We start from the raw sequence: 17,367 nt of genomic DNA, 5'->3' as shown, positions 1-17,367 counted from the left end.
AAATATGTAGCAGCCTGGGCTTTCTCGAAACTTCCCCCCAGCACCGTGGGATTCCTCTCCTTTACTTGATTGATTGGATGACACAGACTAAGTGCCTGTCCCCTCTAGAACGCTTGGTTGCAAGCTTGTTTTCCCCAAACGTGATGCCCCACACCCCTCTTTCATCGCCCTCTTTGCACATCTATTTGGTCTCTCTCTCTCCCTCTCTCTCTCTCTTTAACCCTTCAATTGCCGACCAAAAATACCTCACCAGGCCTCCCCCAGTATGAGCAGCAGACATCACCTGTACAAAAGGCTTATTGTTCCACATAGTGAAAGTGATCAAAAAAAAAATATTTGTTGCTCTAAAAGTCTCTCCCCCTCCCTTCATTTCCTCCCCTGAGAAGCAGTCTTGCTGAGGATTGACAGGGGGATTAAAAGTGCCTGGTTTCTCAAACCTTGTGGTTTTTCCTCTGCGCTGTGTCCGCCTAAACGTTTGATCGGCTCATTTCTCTCATAATCACCGTCTCCTTCTTTTTCCACTCAAACATCACTTTCTCAGCCACGTAACAACGTCATTAACACTAGATGTCGCTCTGCTTGCATAGACAGCGGTGGGGTGAAGGGTATTTACCACCTCGTGGAAAAAGGAGATGGGAACACATGGCATCAATTTTAGCCAGCAGCCTGAGATTTCAGCACATGACAAGACTGTTAAATAGATTCTGGAAAGACTGCACACTACTCCCTCTTCATCCTTTTGTATACTCTGTTTGGTCTTTATTAAATCAAAATCCCGTCTCTGTTGTTAGTCAGCTGTCTATTTATTTTATTCCATGTGCCAACTTTTTTTAGCCATAATTTACTTTGGCTCCGAGGATGCCAATCAGTTTGTTAGAGGAAAGTCTAAAAAAAAAAAAAAAAGAAGTTTGGATTGAAATGGTAACTACAGAATACAGCCATTAAATATGCTCCATACATATACGATGGCATTAAAATGTTTTGTTATGTTCAAGCCGCCATAGACTTCATAAAACCTGAATCTAGCAGTTTCATGGACATCACCAAATGGTTTGTAAAAAGGCATCATGAAGCCCAATGATGGCAGTTGCCATATTGGAAATGCTGACTCCCCTTAACTTTGGATGAGTCTAGAAACACAGTCAGTCGACTTACCCAAGTACCTATTTATTCAAATGAATGCATGCTTTAAGATAATTTAAACTGATGCGTCATAACTCCCCTCCCCCGCCAAAAACCCTCTTATGAAGCAGGCTGTAAAGATGTTTCTGTTGGCTGTCAAAGTTATCGCTCAGACTACAGAAGCAAAATTTCCTTTTAATGTAATGATGATTATCTGACAGGGTCATCCTTAGCTGTGCATTTTCTTTCTTGCTATCAACACAGTGCTAAAGTATCCAGAAGGAAACCAATCCAAATCCAAAAACCCTCTGAACACAAAAACACAGTTTGAACATCACTCATTAAACGCTCTGTCTTTTTCCTTCACAGCAGGATCCGTCTGTTAACTATTTGAATTAAGCAACATCAGCACCTCCCTGTTAAATCTATTGTGGATGAAGAAGTGGTTTCCTGTGCACACATTAGATGTTGTTGTTTGTTAGTTATCGTTTTATGCTTCATTGTCAATTTGCAGTGCAGCACCAGGGGAGTTGAATCATATCGTCGATTTATAGAAATATACAAGAATTGATCGTTTACCATTTCTAAGTAGTTATTAAGACAATGAATGAAAGGCCCTTTTGTAGTAATAAAAAGTGACTGACCTAAACACTATTGGTATGATTCAGCATGCACTGTGTAACATGATATCTATGTTAGGAGTGAAAATCAACACTCTGCCTCTGTTGTTGCTCCAGGGTCCTCCAGGGCGTCCTGGTATTCCTGGTTCAGACGGTGTCCCTGGTCCTCCAGGTACCATTCTGATGCTTCCTGTAAGTCCTGCCGCTTTCCACAATGCCTCCTGTCCTATTTCCTTCATATGCTGTACACCCTTCATCTGAAGCACGAGCCCCTGAATGTTCTTCATTTAGTCCGTCTACCTCATAGCATCAGCAGCAGGCCAAGGGATCACAACCATATTTTCTCTGGGTAACAAATCACTTACCTTGTAAATGTCAGCCAGTGCAGCGGAGTGGAACCAGTGACTGAGGCTTTGAAAGGCCCGGTGGCACATATTTGTCTGTGTTAGCCGCCTGCGATTGTGTGCCAGCGTGTGTTTGTGCGAATGTGTGTGAGAGAGAGAGAATTGGTGACAGCTTTACAGGCTTAACAAAGAATAAGGTTTGAACAAACTCACCAGGGGAGACCATACGATGCCTCTCTCTGTAAAAAGAGACAAGTCAATTTGTGTTTAATTGTGTTTCTTGTTTTGTTTTGTGGTTCAACAGTTCCGTGCTGGTGGTGAGTCACACAAGGGGCCTGTGGTTTCAGCCCAGGAAGCTCAAGCTCAGGCCATCCTTTCTCAGGCTAGGGTAAGTTTGAGAGCTAAAAGTGACCCCCTTTTAATCCTTCTCCGTCTAAAGGAAACTTTACAAAATGTTGCTTTATTTCCATTCTGTCTCATTAGCTGTACAAAACAAAATCGAATGAATAATGGAAGGAGGAATCTATATTCATAAGTCCCACACCCTCTATAAATCATCGTAATTCTAATATATGAACCTGTGTTAAGCTGGGTAGTATATAAAAACAGACCAGATGTTCACACTCACTCAGGGGTCCTGATAACCATAGCAGCGTTGAAAAACAGGTTGAATTATGTGGCTGTAAGCAAGGTGTGATCTAAAGCAGGACACATGGAAATAATTATGAGCCGCACCAACACTCAATATTCACACATTCACAACACTCGATGGAGCTGGAGGGCGGCCAGAACTGCTCAACTGCTGTTAAGTAATGTCTTGAAAGCACTTGTCACCTTTCTACGTTTGTCCTCGGTGCCAGAGGCCCGAGCGAGGAGTAAAAGAAGAAGAAAAAACTAAACATGGCAGAAGTTTTTTTTTTTTTTCAAAAGGAACCAAAGGGACAACTTGCTGAACTTGTTCAACTTTTTTTATCCTTTTTCTTTTAGGAAATGTTACCTCATGCTGTACCTGCAGCTATCAACCACAATGCTAATAGGCTAACTTATACGAGCGATTTGGCCTCAAATGGAGCTCAGGGCATAAATCGTTTTCCTTTTTTTAATGAGCAAATTCGCTCATTTTCTAATCAGGCTGCAAATAAATTCCAGACAGTGTTGTTGGCAGTTGAAGAAAAAAGACCAAAGTGGTGTGAAATCCAGACCAAGAACTTAGTCTTCTAAGTTTGCACATTATGAGCTTCCTCGCTATATTAAAATAAATAAATTAGAAGCTTAATTGATCATGTTTTCTTTTCTGTGAACCCTTTGATTTTAAACTCAGTCTGTTGTATTTATGTTGCATCACTTAAAGGTCCCATTGTATGCTTTTTCTGGTTTTATTTGCTCTTTAGTGTGTCTTCCAGGTGTTGCAGTAGCTGCATGTAACGCTCGACACCTCACCCCCCCTCGTTGAAAATGATCAGTGTGACATCATGTCAGTGTGATGTCACTGATCCAATCCCATTGACCCACTGTAGCAAGCACACGCTCATGCTGCCCCTCTCAACAGTCTGTATGTAATATGGTAAAAAGGGCTGGACGTCTCCGAGAACAATCCCGAACGACTGACCAATTATTAGCAGATCGGCCGACCAATCAGATCAGGCATGGCACACGTGGGGACCCTGCTTGTGGGCACTTCTGAGCATTAGAAATACGCAGACGAAACAGCCTGCATGGAGCGGCGGTACATGAAAACATTAGTGATTGTGAACGTACTTTAGTAGACACATAAAATAGATAAATGAACCCCATAAAGGGCATAATATGGGACCTTTAAAATAACTCAAACTTAACTTTGAACCCTTTAATACACAAACACTTCCTTCTAATCACTCATTCACTTTAGCCATATAAATAGACCTTAATGTTTGTTTTTTTAGCAGTTGTTTTTATGTTTGTCTTTTCAGTTGTTGCTGTTGTCTGTGCTGTTGTTGTAGTTTTCTTTTCTCTGCATTATCCCGTCGACGTTTATCCGTCCCTTTTGTTACTGAATTTCTTTGAACACTTAAAATAAAATACGAAGAAGGTACTTTTCAAACTATGTGAATCTGTTCATGATGCTGTAAAACAACCCCTCAAATCTATCAGTTTTATTGTCAGAGGTTTGTAAAGTTGTCGGCCTAATGTGACTTCCTTGGTCGCTAAAACATCAATGACTGACAACTGTTTTTCTTCATCTCCATCTCATCCACAGCTGGCTATGAGAGGTCCTCCAGGTCCATCAGGCATGGCAGGAAGATCTGGTCCTGTGGTGAGTTTTTTTTCTTCTTCACACACACGCACACACGCACACACGCACGCACGCACGACTGACCTATTTAATGTAACACCCATTCATTTCACAGTTAAAGAAAAACACACTTGGCAATTAGTGCTCCTTCCTGTTCAAGCTTTCTCGAGGATTTTATCATTTCCCATCATGCACCCTTACACACGCAAGGGCTCAGTCCAGCAGACAACAGACTCTTCCTGTCCCTCTGTGAGCACATTTAACTGTAAGAAAAGAAAATGAGGTTATTTACATATTTCACATTATCTGTGGCTGAAGCTTTCCTCTTGTTTGGGGAGTGTCTTCCACGCAACCACTGCCTCCATGGCGTTCTCGAACAACAAATAAAACTCACACCAATCCTGTTCAGTCTTTGAAGTTATGAAGAGTTTTGTACGCGTTTGAATATGTCCAACAGAGTCTGTCTTTCTTTGTTATTTTAACATCCAAGTTTCAGATCTTGCGTTTTGTCTGTCTGGATTTGAGCTGTAGTCAAACCTTCATTATTTCCAGTTCTTCAGCTTGAGATGTTCGTTCACTATTTTTACATCTAATTTTTATAGGGAGGTCCTGGATCTTCTGGTCTTAAAGGTGACAGTGGCGATTCTGGACCACAGGTGAGAAGAGAATCTTCTTCTGTCTCACAGTGAACCCGTGTCCTCTTTGTTTAACTCCTTGATTTAAATACCATGGACTTGTGTTCACTTTATATATTGTAACATGTCCGTTCCTTCTCAATGATGTTTCAGTCGAAAGCAGTCTTTTCCTTTAGGTTTATCAAAACAAGTGTTCTATATGTTTGTCTCTATAGGGACCCAGAGGTCTCCAGGGTCCTACTGGGGTACCAGGAAAATCAGGAAAGAGGGTAAGCATTCTTTCCAATAAAGCTCAACATACAGACTAGACACACATTTTTTTTATTCATTCATCACCAGATTTGCAACAGAAGATTATATTTCGATTCCCCAAATTTTGATATATCACGCCAGTAAGATCAATGCTACGTTTGCCCAAAAGAAAAGAGTCGACTCTCAAACATGGCCTTACTTCACCAAAGTCAGCTGTTCTCAATAAGTGTCTGTGCGTGATTTCTAATCCGTAGCTTCACGTTTGTTTAACTCGAAACTAGCTTGAAAAATATGGCGTCTCATCTGTAGCCATATGAGATAATTGAATATATTTTTATTGTGATCCGTATGTGTCTTCCAGGGTCGCAATGGCGCTGATGGGGCTCGAGGAATGCCAGGGGAGTCAGGGCCAAAGGTAAAGTACTCACAGCCAGAGTCTGTCAGATGCTTGTTGAAAAAGCTGCTCTGCCAAAGTGATTGATGGAGCTAACCCTTTTATTCTGTCCCTATTCAGGGTGACAGAGGTTTCGATGGCCTCCCCGGTCTTCCCGGAGAAAAAGGTCACAGAGTAAGTATGATGAGAGGTAATCTGTCTCCAAAAATAATATCTACAGTCTCTAATTTCTGACACACATCTCCTCATTGATCACAGACCTAGTCCTCTACAGTGGCATCAGGACTGATTTGCTGGTTCAAAAGGCCGCCTCCCATCCATCTTTTGTGCAGTTTGCTGATGACAGTTAGAATTTCTGACTCATTAGGACGTTTGACCCACTTATAAAAAAGGGTTGGACTGACTCCAGACCCACTTGGGCTGCATTTAGCCGGGCCTGGAGAGCCGAGTTTGGTGTTTGTGGAATTTAAGCCTGCATATGTGAGAACTCAAAGAGAGGGAGGACAGAGATCACAGGGTGGTATTTCTAGACGTGCTGTCCTGCCTTATCCTATACTGAGTAATTACAGGGCCAGCAGAGGTAGGCCCGTCCTTATAGAGCACTAAAAATAGTGGAAACCATGTAGGTCCATGCCAATTGTGGTGACTACCATGTCTACTGTAGATTACAGGCCCTTTGGGTGCCATTTTTTTCCAGTCTTTTATCTATATGTATATTTGCATTTTATTTTGACCTGAACTCTTTTTTTTTTTTTTTTTTTGAAGTACAAATATGAGCCATTACCTCTCTTGACTGCATGTTGAGTCTCTCGTGACCCGCCGCCCCTCGTCTTTAAGGATTTCCCTTTTCTTTAATCTTTTCTCTGCAGGGAGAAATAGGATCTACAGGTCCTCCAGGATCTCCAGGAGAGGATGGCCCCCGAGTGAGTTGAATACTCACAACCATCATCATCACTTTACTCTTGTTCTTAACAGACTCGAAGATAACTCTGCATTCTATGAAAACTCACTCTTTCTCTTTCTCTCCAAAGGGAGAAGACGGCCAGGTTGGACAGAGAGGTGTGGCTGGAGAGAGTGTAAGTGAATTTAATAACCGCTGTATTCATTTTGTTGTTAAATTGCATCTTGTTTCATCAGGGAAAAAGATAGGATTAAAATGAATATATGACCATCATGTTACTCAATTCATGTTACTTAATTCGTCTGCTACAACCCCCCCCCCCCCACTCGTTCCTCTACATTAGTTTTAGCGATTATTCACACAGCCTTGACCTCCGCTTCTCTTGCAACTGTAACAACTTTCTTATCTGCAAGGAGCAGGTCGTTTGTAATCTGAAGCTTGCACAGAAAGAATGTCTCTGAATAAAAGATCAGAAAATAGAAATTGGAAACGTGCTCTTTAAAGTCATTACCCTCAAGAAACTGCCTTAGTCTGCTTGGTTCAGTCGAGATGGGCCGGAGAGTTGCATGAGAACGAGGGACCCCCCCCCCCCCCCCACCCAACATAACAATGGTCCTTTTCAAGAAATAGATGCACAGCAGCTTGTATGTGCAGTGTCCCTATGATAATTGAGCACAGTCATTAGTGCGAGGTAAAGTGCTCTACTTTAGACTTTAAGATAAAAATACACTTTTTACGCTTATTCCCTGAAATACTCACGCACTTACCATAAATGGCCACAGGGGGGCAGTGTTTCACACAAGTCGAACCACTTTTAGGGATGCACAGAATGTTCAGCCAGAGTTTTATTGCCTGCCTATTTCTAAAAAGAGCACATTGTTTCAGACCAGTTCACTTGAAAATACTAGCTGTTTTTCATTTTGCATCCTTTTATCCCATGATACAGGGTCCTCGTGGTCTACTCGGCCCTAGAGGGTCTGCAGGTCCTGGAGGACAGCGAGTGAGTACACTGTACACCTCCTATCTATTCCCCTTAATAGTCATTTGGGAATTTTTGTAATTTCTTTTATGGCTCGCTACGATGGCTTCTTTAAAGTTCCTGTGAGGAGTTTTTAACTGCTTATAAAACTAACTGAAATGTATAATGGAGACTCTCAATGACCTAAAAAAGCCAATAAGAGCATCAGTGATAAGATTCATAATTTTTATATTGTCATTTTGGAAGCCGGGTAGGTGTTAGACTTTGTATTTTTACATTTTCCACAAAAAAAGCGAGACATCTGACTGTTTAAAGAGAAGCAGGGGGAGATCTTTTCTCCAAAAACACCTCTGCTTTAACAATCAGCAAAGAAACAGGAGATTTGTCTCCTCTCAGGAGCTTTCATTGTACACATTCTGATCTTTTCAGGGTCTTCCTGGACTCGATGGACAAGCTGGTCCTAAAGGAAACATGGTGAGACATTTTTGCTTTACAAATACTCAAACAGTTCGCTAACAAGTTTTTTATATCAGAATTTGAGAGAGGGAGTTTTCCTGCACACATTTGTCGAGGCCACCTCAGCAATCAGTGCATAATCCAGCCTGCCTGAGGCTGATTGCTGGTCAGTGACCTTTTAAGTCTGGGTAACATAAAGGGAGGTCAAAGATCCTTGGCTGATTACAGTATGTAAGGAGTGTCTTATCATAGCTGTCGGACTCAACGCCTGCTGACTCATCGGAGCGTGATGAAGACGTCTTTAGCATGAAAAGGGATGAAACAGTGTAAGCCTGTTTGCGAGTGGTGGTCCCCTCATGCACGCTGTTTCCCGGAGAGTCTCAGTGGGACGTCTGAATGGGGATAACGGAGTCATGGAGTCAGGACAGCTGGACAAGCCCACACGTTGCCTGTGGTCACTGAATCACTGAGTTAAAGAAATAAGCAGCTGTCTGAACGCTGGAACACAGAACAATAGGAACAAGCTTCTTTTGAATTCCTCTGACTTTAGTCTTGATGACAGAATTAGAGATGCTCCTTGCAAGTCATTTCCCTTAGGATTAAACAAAAACGTTTAATTCCTTTAGACTTGTCCACTCGTATAAAGGAAGGAAAACACTCAGACAACAGGCACATTTTGACATGACTAAACACTGTACAATTCATCACATTCTTCAATAATTACATTAACAGTTTTTTCCCCTTTGGTGGGGCTAACCGTAGCGTTGCTCGCACCACCAACCTTCAGTCCTTTCAGGTTAACATCGGCATGTCTTCTCTGAATTTGGTGAGGTGTTGCTCAGCTTGAGCGGTTAAATCGCCAGTTTACCTGCACTGCTCATAAGAGAAGCCTGTGTGCTGGTTTGAATCCAGGCAGTAGAGCTGCCAGAGCGTGTCCATTAACCAGAGCTAACCAGAGCTGCAGCCCCGACTAGTGGTGGGTTCCTGCGCTACAGCTTAAATACATCAAGTTAACCAGCATTGTGAGCCTACATTATAACTGTAGCTATGTAGCTATGGTGCTGACTTTGACAACGTGCAATCACAGACACCTCCAGTCAGGATATTTTCTCAATCAAAGCGCAACACTTGAAAGTTTCATTAGAGCCTCAGAAAGGCTACATGTATGAATCTTTGAGGCCTTCATCAGAGACATCCTCTATCAGAAAACGCAAATCTCTTCACTGACCACATTTGTATCTTAGATTGCTGCTCAAATTTGCCTCCCTGCACTGAAAGAAAACAGCGACAGCAGTTAGGCAACCTGAACCCCTCTGAATCCAGCTTTTGTATTTAGTGTTTGTTGTAACAGCTGGAGTAGTCTGCGTCACAAGGCTCTTGTCTTGTTTTTGTATACTTTCAGTTTGTGACACACTGAATCTCAGCACGAATACCAAACAGCCCACTGTTCAAGTTAGCCTCATTAGCTTTAATCCATACCCAGATGGTCTGTAGCCCGACAGAATTAAAGCTGCGTTTCAGAGCCAAACTTGTGACCAGACGTCAAATTTCCAAGGTGGATTTGATTAACTGAACTTTGGATAAGACCAGAATGCAGACGGCTCTGTCTGCTTCATGAGCCGGTCTATGACTTTTCTCCTCAAATGTTTGCACCTTTCACATTCTTGACATAGATTTGATAAAGCCAATTCAACAACCCATCCAAGCAAGGCCAGCCATTTATTTCCGTGACATCAGAAACAGCTTTTGTCTTAAAGCCTTGTGAAGGCAGTTTTTCTCTTTAGATTTAATCAGACTTTGTCTACAGTCATTGAAATTATCTGAATTTTTGGACAATCTTCTTCCATATTCATCTTATAGAGACAAACAGAGGGGAATAGCTTGCAGCAGTTGTACATATTAATTAGATTCCCTCTCTTTTTTTGTATTGAACAGGGTCCACAAGGAGAGGGAGGGCCTCCTGGACAGCAGGGTTTGCCTGGTCCACATGTGAGTTTCTTTTTTTTTTCTTTTCCTCATTGCTCTTTTATTCTAACTTTATCCCATCTCCTCGATGATGTCTCCGCTCTCTCTTTTCTTTCCATGCACCATCTTCCTTACCTTTTCTATTGTGAAACAGGTAGAACTTGAAACTCTTTTTCTCTCTTAAACATTTGCAAAAAAAAAATCCTTTGTTGCGTAATTGGTAGCTTCCACAAAAATAAACCCCCAAAATAGATCGAGAATTTCACGAGGGTTCCATAAAATGTCATGTTTCTCTGCGGTCACGAAGAAATGAAAAACACCCTCTCTGCCCTGCTGAGAAGGAGACATGATGTACTGATTTGATAGCACGTAACACGATTACATTCAACAGTCGGTGGCATAGTGAAATATATTCCACTTTAAAGTGATGTTTAATACAAAACAGTTCACCCAAGACTGGAGCCAGGGATAAGTGACCACTGCCAGGTGAGATTTTCAGTCCTGCTGACACTCAAAGGACAGGATGGCGTCATTCATCTGGAAAGTCTTAGCAGGAAAACCTGTCCTGATGGTGTGCAGGTTGAATGAATAGCTCCAGTTGGGCTGTACCTGGCCTGAGGAATATAAAAACAACATAGCACACTTATTAGAGCTGTTAATAACCTCTTTTTTTATTCTTCTTCTTTTTCATTGGAAGTCTGCAGGATGTGTGTCTTTGAAATGACTCCTGGAAAAGATTGAGCCTCCCTTTGCACAGCTGAATGAACACCTGAATAAGCAGCATGAGCAGCTTAAGAGCAAAACAACAAATGGTTGAAGGAGTAGAAGGAATACATTACAAAAAAATATGCAAATGGAAAACACGCCAAGCCACCGGAATGACGGAATAAGCTTTCCAAAAAACGTACAGAACAGGTGTCACTGTCAGGTTTGACGGAACAGACTGCATTTGTCTGACGGATTTTTCTCGACACTCTTTCAGGGTCTCGTTGGTCCTCAGGGTCCGATCGGTCCTCCTGGTGAAAAAGTAAGTCGAAAAAAAGAGGAGGAACCCAATCGCCCCTTCAGTCCTCCCACCACAACTCTGCTGCATCGATAAGTGAACAGTTCAGTCAGGACCTCATAAGTGATTCTGCAGAAACGCTGCTGTCTGAGGTTATAGGCTTTTACTGGCTTCTCTGAGGGCTTAAACACACAAAAATGAACTCTCGCTCTCTGCTACACACACACACACACACACACACCAGACACACACATGCACACACACCAGACACACACATGCTATCTACATAAAACCATAACATATCTTCCATCTATCCAGGCACTTTTTTCAGGGATTTTGTGTATATATTTAATAGTATTTTTCATAGATGACCAGGGATTGAATCATTTGACGTCTGTCTGTCTGTCTGTCTGTCTGTCTGTCTGTCTGTCTGTCTGTCTGTCTGTCTGTCTATTTATCACGTATGTTCTCTTCATAGGGCCCTCATGGGAAACAGGGATTGGCTGGTCTTGCTGGTGCTGATGGCCCTCCTGTATGTGACGCTTTTTTTTTTGACATCATACAAATGACACAAACGCACAAGATGTGGCTGAGCTAAACATCACGGACTTCCTTTTATAGGGTCACCCTGGAAAAGAAGGTCCTGCAGGAGAGAAAGGAACAGTTGTAAGTATAATGTGGATTCAGAGTTTATTCGATTTTCACACGAAGGCTGATTACTGAACAGATTCATGAAGTGTTTTTGCAGAGAGAGCGTGCAGATTCAAGCAGACAATCGCACGATCACTGAGTTGGCCAACTAAGTGTGCCGGGAGGTCGAGGTTTTATTGTGCAGCATCATTATGATAGCTGTCTCAGAAGTGAAGAAAAAGTAAATCCGTCGACGTCTTCTTTCCTGTGATTGGCCAGTGGGATTGTTGCTTGGTCACCTCGTTGTAAAGTAACCATTTATATCAGAGAAATGAAGCCAGTTGCCAACACTTGTTGTTTTCAACGTTGAACCAGTTTGGCAACAGGGAAATGATCTGTCCAAGACGTCTTTCTCAAACATTTTTCAACCAGCTCAAACATAAACCTGCTTTGCTTATGATCTAGATATGTTTACTTTTAGCATGGAAAGGGTGATTAATTGTAATCTGTATATCTCCAAACTCATTTTGCAGCATTGGATAAAATCCTGCATTGGAAAATGTCATTTCAACCCATTCTAGTTTTCATAGTATTTTGCTTTTTGGGCTATTTAAGATGAATAGTTTATAGAAGGAGAAGAAAGAAGACCTCTCATGTGCAGGTTCTTAGATTGTGCCGTGCTGACTACAAAGACAATAATAAGACCCTTGGGTGCAGTTGATTAGTACCTAATAGCAAGTTTCTCTGGAGAGATCTCAGAGGCTGGTGTTAGAGCTTCCATACATCTACCGAGAGATCAAATCATTTTTGTGACGCGCTGCACAATAACACGATAATCTAATCCGCAAGATATATGAGATAAGACTTGTATCTGCTTTAAGTGTGGAAAACAAGCTGAGGAGAATTTGTGTGAAAGGCAGAGTTGTGAAATTCTGTAAAAACACAGTGAGTGAGAAGTTTTGAATGTCTTTTCAGGGGCGGCTATGGTCGTCTTTTAATCGTCTTTTAAACGTCTTTTCAACCCTCTGTCTGGAGGGTTTACTGGTGGATTTAAAGCTTTGGAGTTGATTGAAAAGCAACATTTAATGTCAAATGATTTAACACAGAAGAGATCACACTAAATCTTTTTGAATACTTATTGTTTTACTGTTTAGAATCCCATTCAACTGCTCTCACTCTTTCAGGGTCATCCTGGTCCTATGGGATCCATCGGCTACCCTGGGCCTCGTGGTGTGAAAGTGAGTGCTTGCTCAGTCATACAATACCAGCCCGCCATGTTTCATTTCCATTTCCCCTGTTTTTCATCCTGACTTTCCCGCCCCTCTCTCTCCTCAGGGTGCTGAGGGAATCAGAGGCCTTAAAGGTGGCAAAGGAGAAAAGGTAAACCCCTCCCCAGCCCCCCCTGTTTCCAAACATGATTGACAGATGTCATTGTTATAACAACTAACAAATTTAGAGTTGCACTCTTTCTTAGAAATTAAGCTCTTTTGGAATCCAGCAAGTGGAAACAAATCTGTTAAAGGCCAATCAAGCTGGCAGCTCAGCTCTCGTGCCACCGAGTTTTAATGGACTGTGGAACATTTAACCAGAATGAGGCTGTTTGTTGGGCGGCGTCAGGGGACACTGAGTTTGTTCCCATTGTTTGCTTGGACCGCTGTGGCTGAACGCTGACTTTTGCAACCTCAGTACCACAGGATTAATTTCCTCTGAGCTCGCAGGACTTTTAATCTCATCAAAGATGTTTCAGAGCTCTTCAGTCCTGATACTTCTGTCTTAATTTAAATCACGTGGGAAGGAGATTTCTCCAATCAAGAATTACACAATAAGCACATCAGATGTAATTGTGTTCTGATTTATTCGCCTTGTGGTTTCATGCTTAAAAGTGTGACAGAAAATGTGGCTCAGGAGAACTCAGCTTTGTGAAACTGCATCCTGATTTTTAACCACCAGATGTCAGTAAAACAACACAGAGCGAAGGCTGGCTCGTGAGGCACAACTTTCAAAATGCCAATGCAGCTTTGTAGTGGCCACTAGATGTCAGTGTTAAACTTTCCTCAGGAGCCCTTATACTTCTGCCATCCATTTGATCTTTCAGAGTTAGTGATTTTGTCACCAAAGTTCTCCATCAGTGTTCCCCATTTTGTCCTTTAAAGTATTGTTGGATGCAAACTTTTTCATGTGAATTGAACCATTTTTGCCTCTTTGATACTTGATAAAACGCTCGCCTCTAAACAATGACACCTTTCATCTCTTTCATCTTCAGGGAGAGGATGGATTCCCCGGCTTCAAAGGTGACATGGGTCTCAAGGGTGACAAGGTGAGCCATCGTCTCGGCTCAGAATACTGATGTGAGCAGACGCCGAAACGCAAACAGCGCAGCGAGGATAATAACAACTTTTCTTCTCGTTGTCTCGGCATCAAGGGGGAGTCTGGTGTGTTAGGACCCAGAGGAGAGGACGGACCTGAGGGCCCCAAGGGCAAGTCAGGACCCAACGGAGAGTCCGGTCCTATTGGATTAGCTGGAGAGAAGGTGAATGATCCAGTTCTGCAAAGAGCGAAGCAATTTTCATTTTGATGAATGTGTTTTATTGACGTCCTGAAGTTCAAGCTGAATTCAATGACGTGGGATAATGAGACGCAAATGCAATAAAAATGTTACTCAGGGTGATAGGGTTAAAACAATGATTGAATATTCACATCGGACTGGATACCAGCTTGGTTTTCGGTCACCATTCACGGTTAATAACGGAAGGAAAGAAAGCCACTTGTCTGCTTTAGTTTTGTACCTGTCCTGAACTTCACATTTTCTCCACCTTCTTCCTGCTCCTGAACAGTCCCCTTTAATTGGCTCATGTTGTCAACACTTCTGCACGGAGCTTTGATCTCTCCGCAGAATATCTTGCTCCGCGTTGCTGCAATATTTTGTCCTCTCAATAAATTAGTATTAAAGGTTACAACAAGATCTAAACACTTCAGATTAAAGGGCTTGAATATGAGTGATGATTTTGAAGAGATGTTATGGTAGTGCAATACTTCAGAAGAGTTAAAAAACATGTTTTTTTTTAGACTAGATTTGCATCATAAAGTCAGAGTATTGATCTCAAACAGGGGGCAGTGTGACATTGGAGTGAAATATTTAAAAACATAGTCTTAACTTATTCAACCTGCTTTTTTTTGTATTGATTTAACTTCTATTTGACTCATTGTTTGCCAAGCTGCAGAGCTAATTGCGCCTGGCACAAACCGAGACAGTCACTGAATATCCGTTCTCATGCTCCTTTTGCTGCCTCAGTTATACACTTGAGAGTTTGCTGACATCCTCGTCCTCACTTGCTTAAAACGAAGTACTGTCGAGGTTTATTTTACCAGCACTGGAGTCGCTCGATACGCGATGAAAAAATGATGAAAAAATAAGAATAAATGAGGTGAGTTAGGTTTCAAAGCACACAGGGTTGAGACATCAGAAAAGTGTACTTTTTAATGACTGCATGCTCCCCCTCTAAAATGACCAAAGTGAACTCACGTTGGGGCTGAAAAAGCAGAAAAGCTTCTGCTCAAATGATGTCATGTTCATAAACACTGTCATAAAAATTTTACTTCACTAAAAGTAAAATGTTCTGGTTATATGTTTATTGCCTTTTGCAATGCTTCAGTGAACTTTAGTGCTTTTAGCAACAACATCTCGGGCAATACAAAGAGAATTCATCATCTGTGTTTGTTTTGTCTTTGCTCCTTTTTTCTTTTCAGGGCAAACTGGGAGTCCCTGGATTGCCTGGGTACCCTGGCAGACAAGGCCCCAAGGTATGTGATGAGAGTCGTGATGAGTTCTGCTGATAAATGCAGAAGAAAAGTGTCACCGTGCAAAGCGGCTCCGCGAGGAGGTCAGAGGTCAGGGCCGGCTGGAGCTGTTCGGTGTCTTTTAGAAGGGCCTCAGAAAAGCTGTTTGTCAGATCAGTAACGAGGAGAATGACCTCTGTATTCATTTACTATACTGCTTTACTGTTCATGTTCAGCAAGTATTCAAGCATTATAGACTCTATATAAAAATGGATGTAGTGTTTACAACAACAGAGACATCAATCTACCCTTCTGGCCAAATAAGTTCACTTCTTCCAAGATGAAACAAAAAGGCAACAGCAAAGATTTTAAACCGGAGGCTTCAAAGGGAGAGTCCATCACAGTGGCTATGTCACTGACACTAATATTTACTGTATTTTTATATGGACTTAGAATCACAGGAACTAACAATAAGATTCGAGAAGACACATGGCCCATGATAAGATAGCTTAAGGATATAAGATAGCCCTAAAAGGTGAAGTAAAGGATTGATGGACAGGGATTTCTTTTGTCCTGCCTATGCAGCTTCTTCTTTGTCCAATGAACTTCTGTTCACATTTTGTTTTCTATAACAATATGTATCACAAAAGTCAGGATGACATTTGTTTTGCAGTATTTGACATTTGGTCCCACCAGAAGGATTGATTCTGTTCTCATCAACATCCTCTCATGTTGCTTGCTCTCTTTTTAAATCCTGCTGACTAACCTTTCCTCACACAAACACAAACTCAAGTAGGCACCTTCTGTACTCCTGGCCCCGCCTTTACGGAGAGCCTAAGCAGCACAGTCACCTGCTGGACTCATCAGCTGTCTGTCCTCCTTAAACTCTTCCAGCCATTTCCTAACAGGCTGGCTTTCCTTGCTCCCTAGCGCTGACCACTGTGCCTCATCTCCCCGATCGAGATGTGCTGCTGCAGCTGCCTGCCCTCTGCTGCTGTCAGCACTGACGGCTTGGCACGGATAGGACGGGTCAGATACACCTACTCCGGCACCATCCTGCTCTGTCTGTTACTGTCAGCAGGGTCTGAGCTCAGCATGGCACGCGGATTAATAAGAGCTCCGGACAAATTGCACAGAGTGAGAGAGATGCAGAGAAATGAGGCGCGCAGTCAGACGTCCTATAAACAACAACCTATACAGTATCTGCTACGAGTTGTGGCACTTCTTCTAATTACTGGACATTTAACACGAGAATAAAAGTTTACTGGTGGAAGAATTGTACAAAGAAGATCTGGATACACAAAGCACATCACTTTGCTTGTATGCATGTGTCGTTTTAAAACTAAAGGCTACCCACAGAGGTTCCCAGAGGAGCACCAGATCAGATTGTCTTTTCAGACGTTATTCTTCAAAAGAAAAGTTTTTGGTGGAAAAATAAAAGCAGGCTGACTTTGTCATTCGGTAGTACAATAATAATAATAACAACAGTGTTAGTGTTTTCTCAGGCTGCTTTAAAGGAAAGATTGAGATATATAAACACAGTATTCTCTCATATTGAGGATGCTTTCATGGACATCATCCAGTGTTATTGTGTGTGTGTGTGGAACTTAGTTTCTTCTTTAAAATATTCTCAGCGTTCAAGAGACAAAATCCTGTTGACTCTTTGAGATAGAACAAGATCAAACCGCACCGTATCATCCATGTGATAGAATGTGATTTATGCGTCCTTATCAGTGGGTTCAGGGTCAAAGCCCTGCCTCTTTTTGTAGACTTTAACCCCCCCCCCCCACACACACACACACACACACACACAATCATCCTTTGCATGAATCCCTTCTGTCGGCTGTGTTTTTGGCTGCTGCACCCCATCGCTCTCTGTTAACAGCTTTCCCACGCCGTTAATTTCTGGATGCCGTATGCAAAAAGGCTTCAGTGGACTGTCTTATCTCTGTGGCGCACGTCAGGCTTGTCCAGTCACAGCGCTCTCCTTTCTGTTCACCATAACTACACCTCTGTG

At 42.2% G+C, this 17,367-nt stretch overlaps 1 protein-coding gene across 2 annotated transcripts in view; it reads left to right on the top strand.

The window, feature by feature from the left end:
* col11a1b (collagen, type XI, alpha 1b) overlaps window positions 1–17,367 on the top strand; it is an 85,340-nt gene that overhangs the window by 30,987 nt on the left and 36,986 nt on the right. For both annotated transcript variants that reach the window (XM_079348737.1, XM_079348736.1), the window contains exons 12-31: window positions 1,860–1,934; window positions 2,391–2,474; window positions 4,323–4,379; window positions 4,961–5,014; window positions 5,209–5,262; window positions 5,607–5,660; window positions 5,760–5,813; window positions 6,509–6,562; window positions 6,671–6,715; window positions 7,487–7,540; window positions 7,949–7,993; window positions 9,911–9,964; window positions 10,923–10,967; window positions 11,422–11,475; window positions 11,565–11,609; window positions 12,758–12,811; window positions 12,909–12,953; window positions 13,837–13,890; window positions 13,996–14,103; window positions 15,321–15,374. In XM_079348737.1, coding sequence (XP_079204863.1) covers window positions 1,860–1,934; window positions 2,391–2,474; window positions 4,323–4,379; window positions 4,961–5,014; window positions 5,209–5,262; window positions 5,607–5,660; window positions 5,760–5,813; window positions 6,509–6,562; window positions 6,671–6,715; window positions 7,487–7,540; window positions 7,949–7,993; window positions 9,911–9,964; window positions 10,923–10,967; window positions 11,422–11,475; window positions 11,565–11,609; window positions 12,758–12,811; window positions 12,909–12,953; window positions 13,837–13,890; window positions 13,996–14,103; window positions 15,321–15,374 — 1,143 coding nt within the window. The remainder of the gene's footprint in view (window positions 1–1,859; window positions 1,935–2,390; window positions 2,475–4,322; window positions 4,380–4,960; window positions 5,015–5,208; window positions 5,263–5,606; window positions 5,661–5,759; window positions 5,814–6,508; window positions 6,563–6,670; window positions 6,716–7,486; window positions 7,541–7,948; window positions 7,994–9,910; window positions 9,965–10,922; window positions 10,968–11,421; window positions 11,476–11,564; window positions 11,610–12,757; window positions 12,812–12,908; window positions 12,954–13,836; window positions 13,891–13,995; window positions 14,104–15,320; window positions 15,375–17,367) is intronic.

The sequence above is a fragment of the Symphodus melops genome, assembly GCF_947650265.1.
Source record: "Symphodus melops genome assembly, chromosome: 7".
NCBI lineage: Eukaryota > Metazoa > Chordata > Actinopteri > Labriformes > Labridae > Symphodus > Symphodus melops.
The sequence above is the reverse complement of the archived record's forward strand: the minus strand, read 5'-3'. Positions and strand labels throughout refer to the sequence as shown.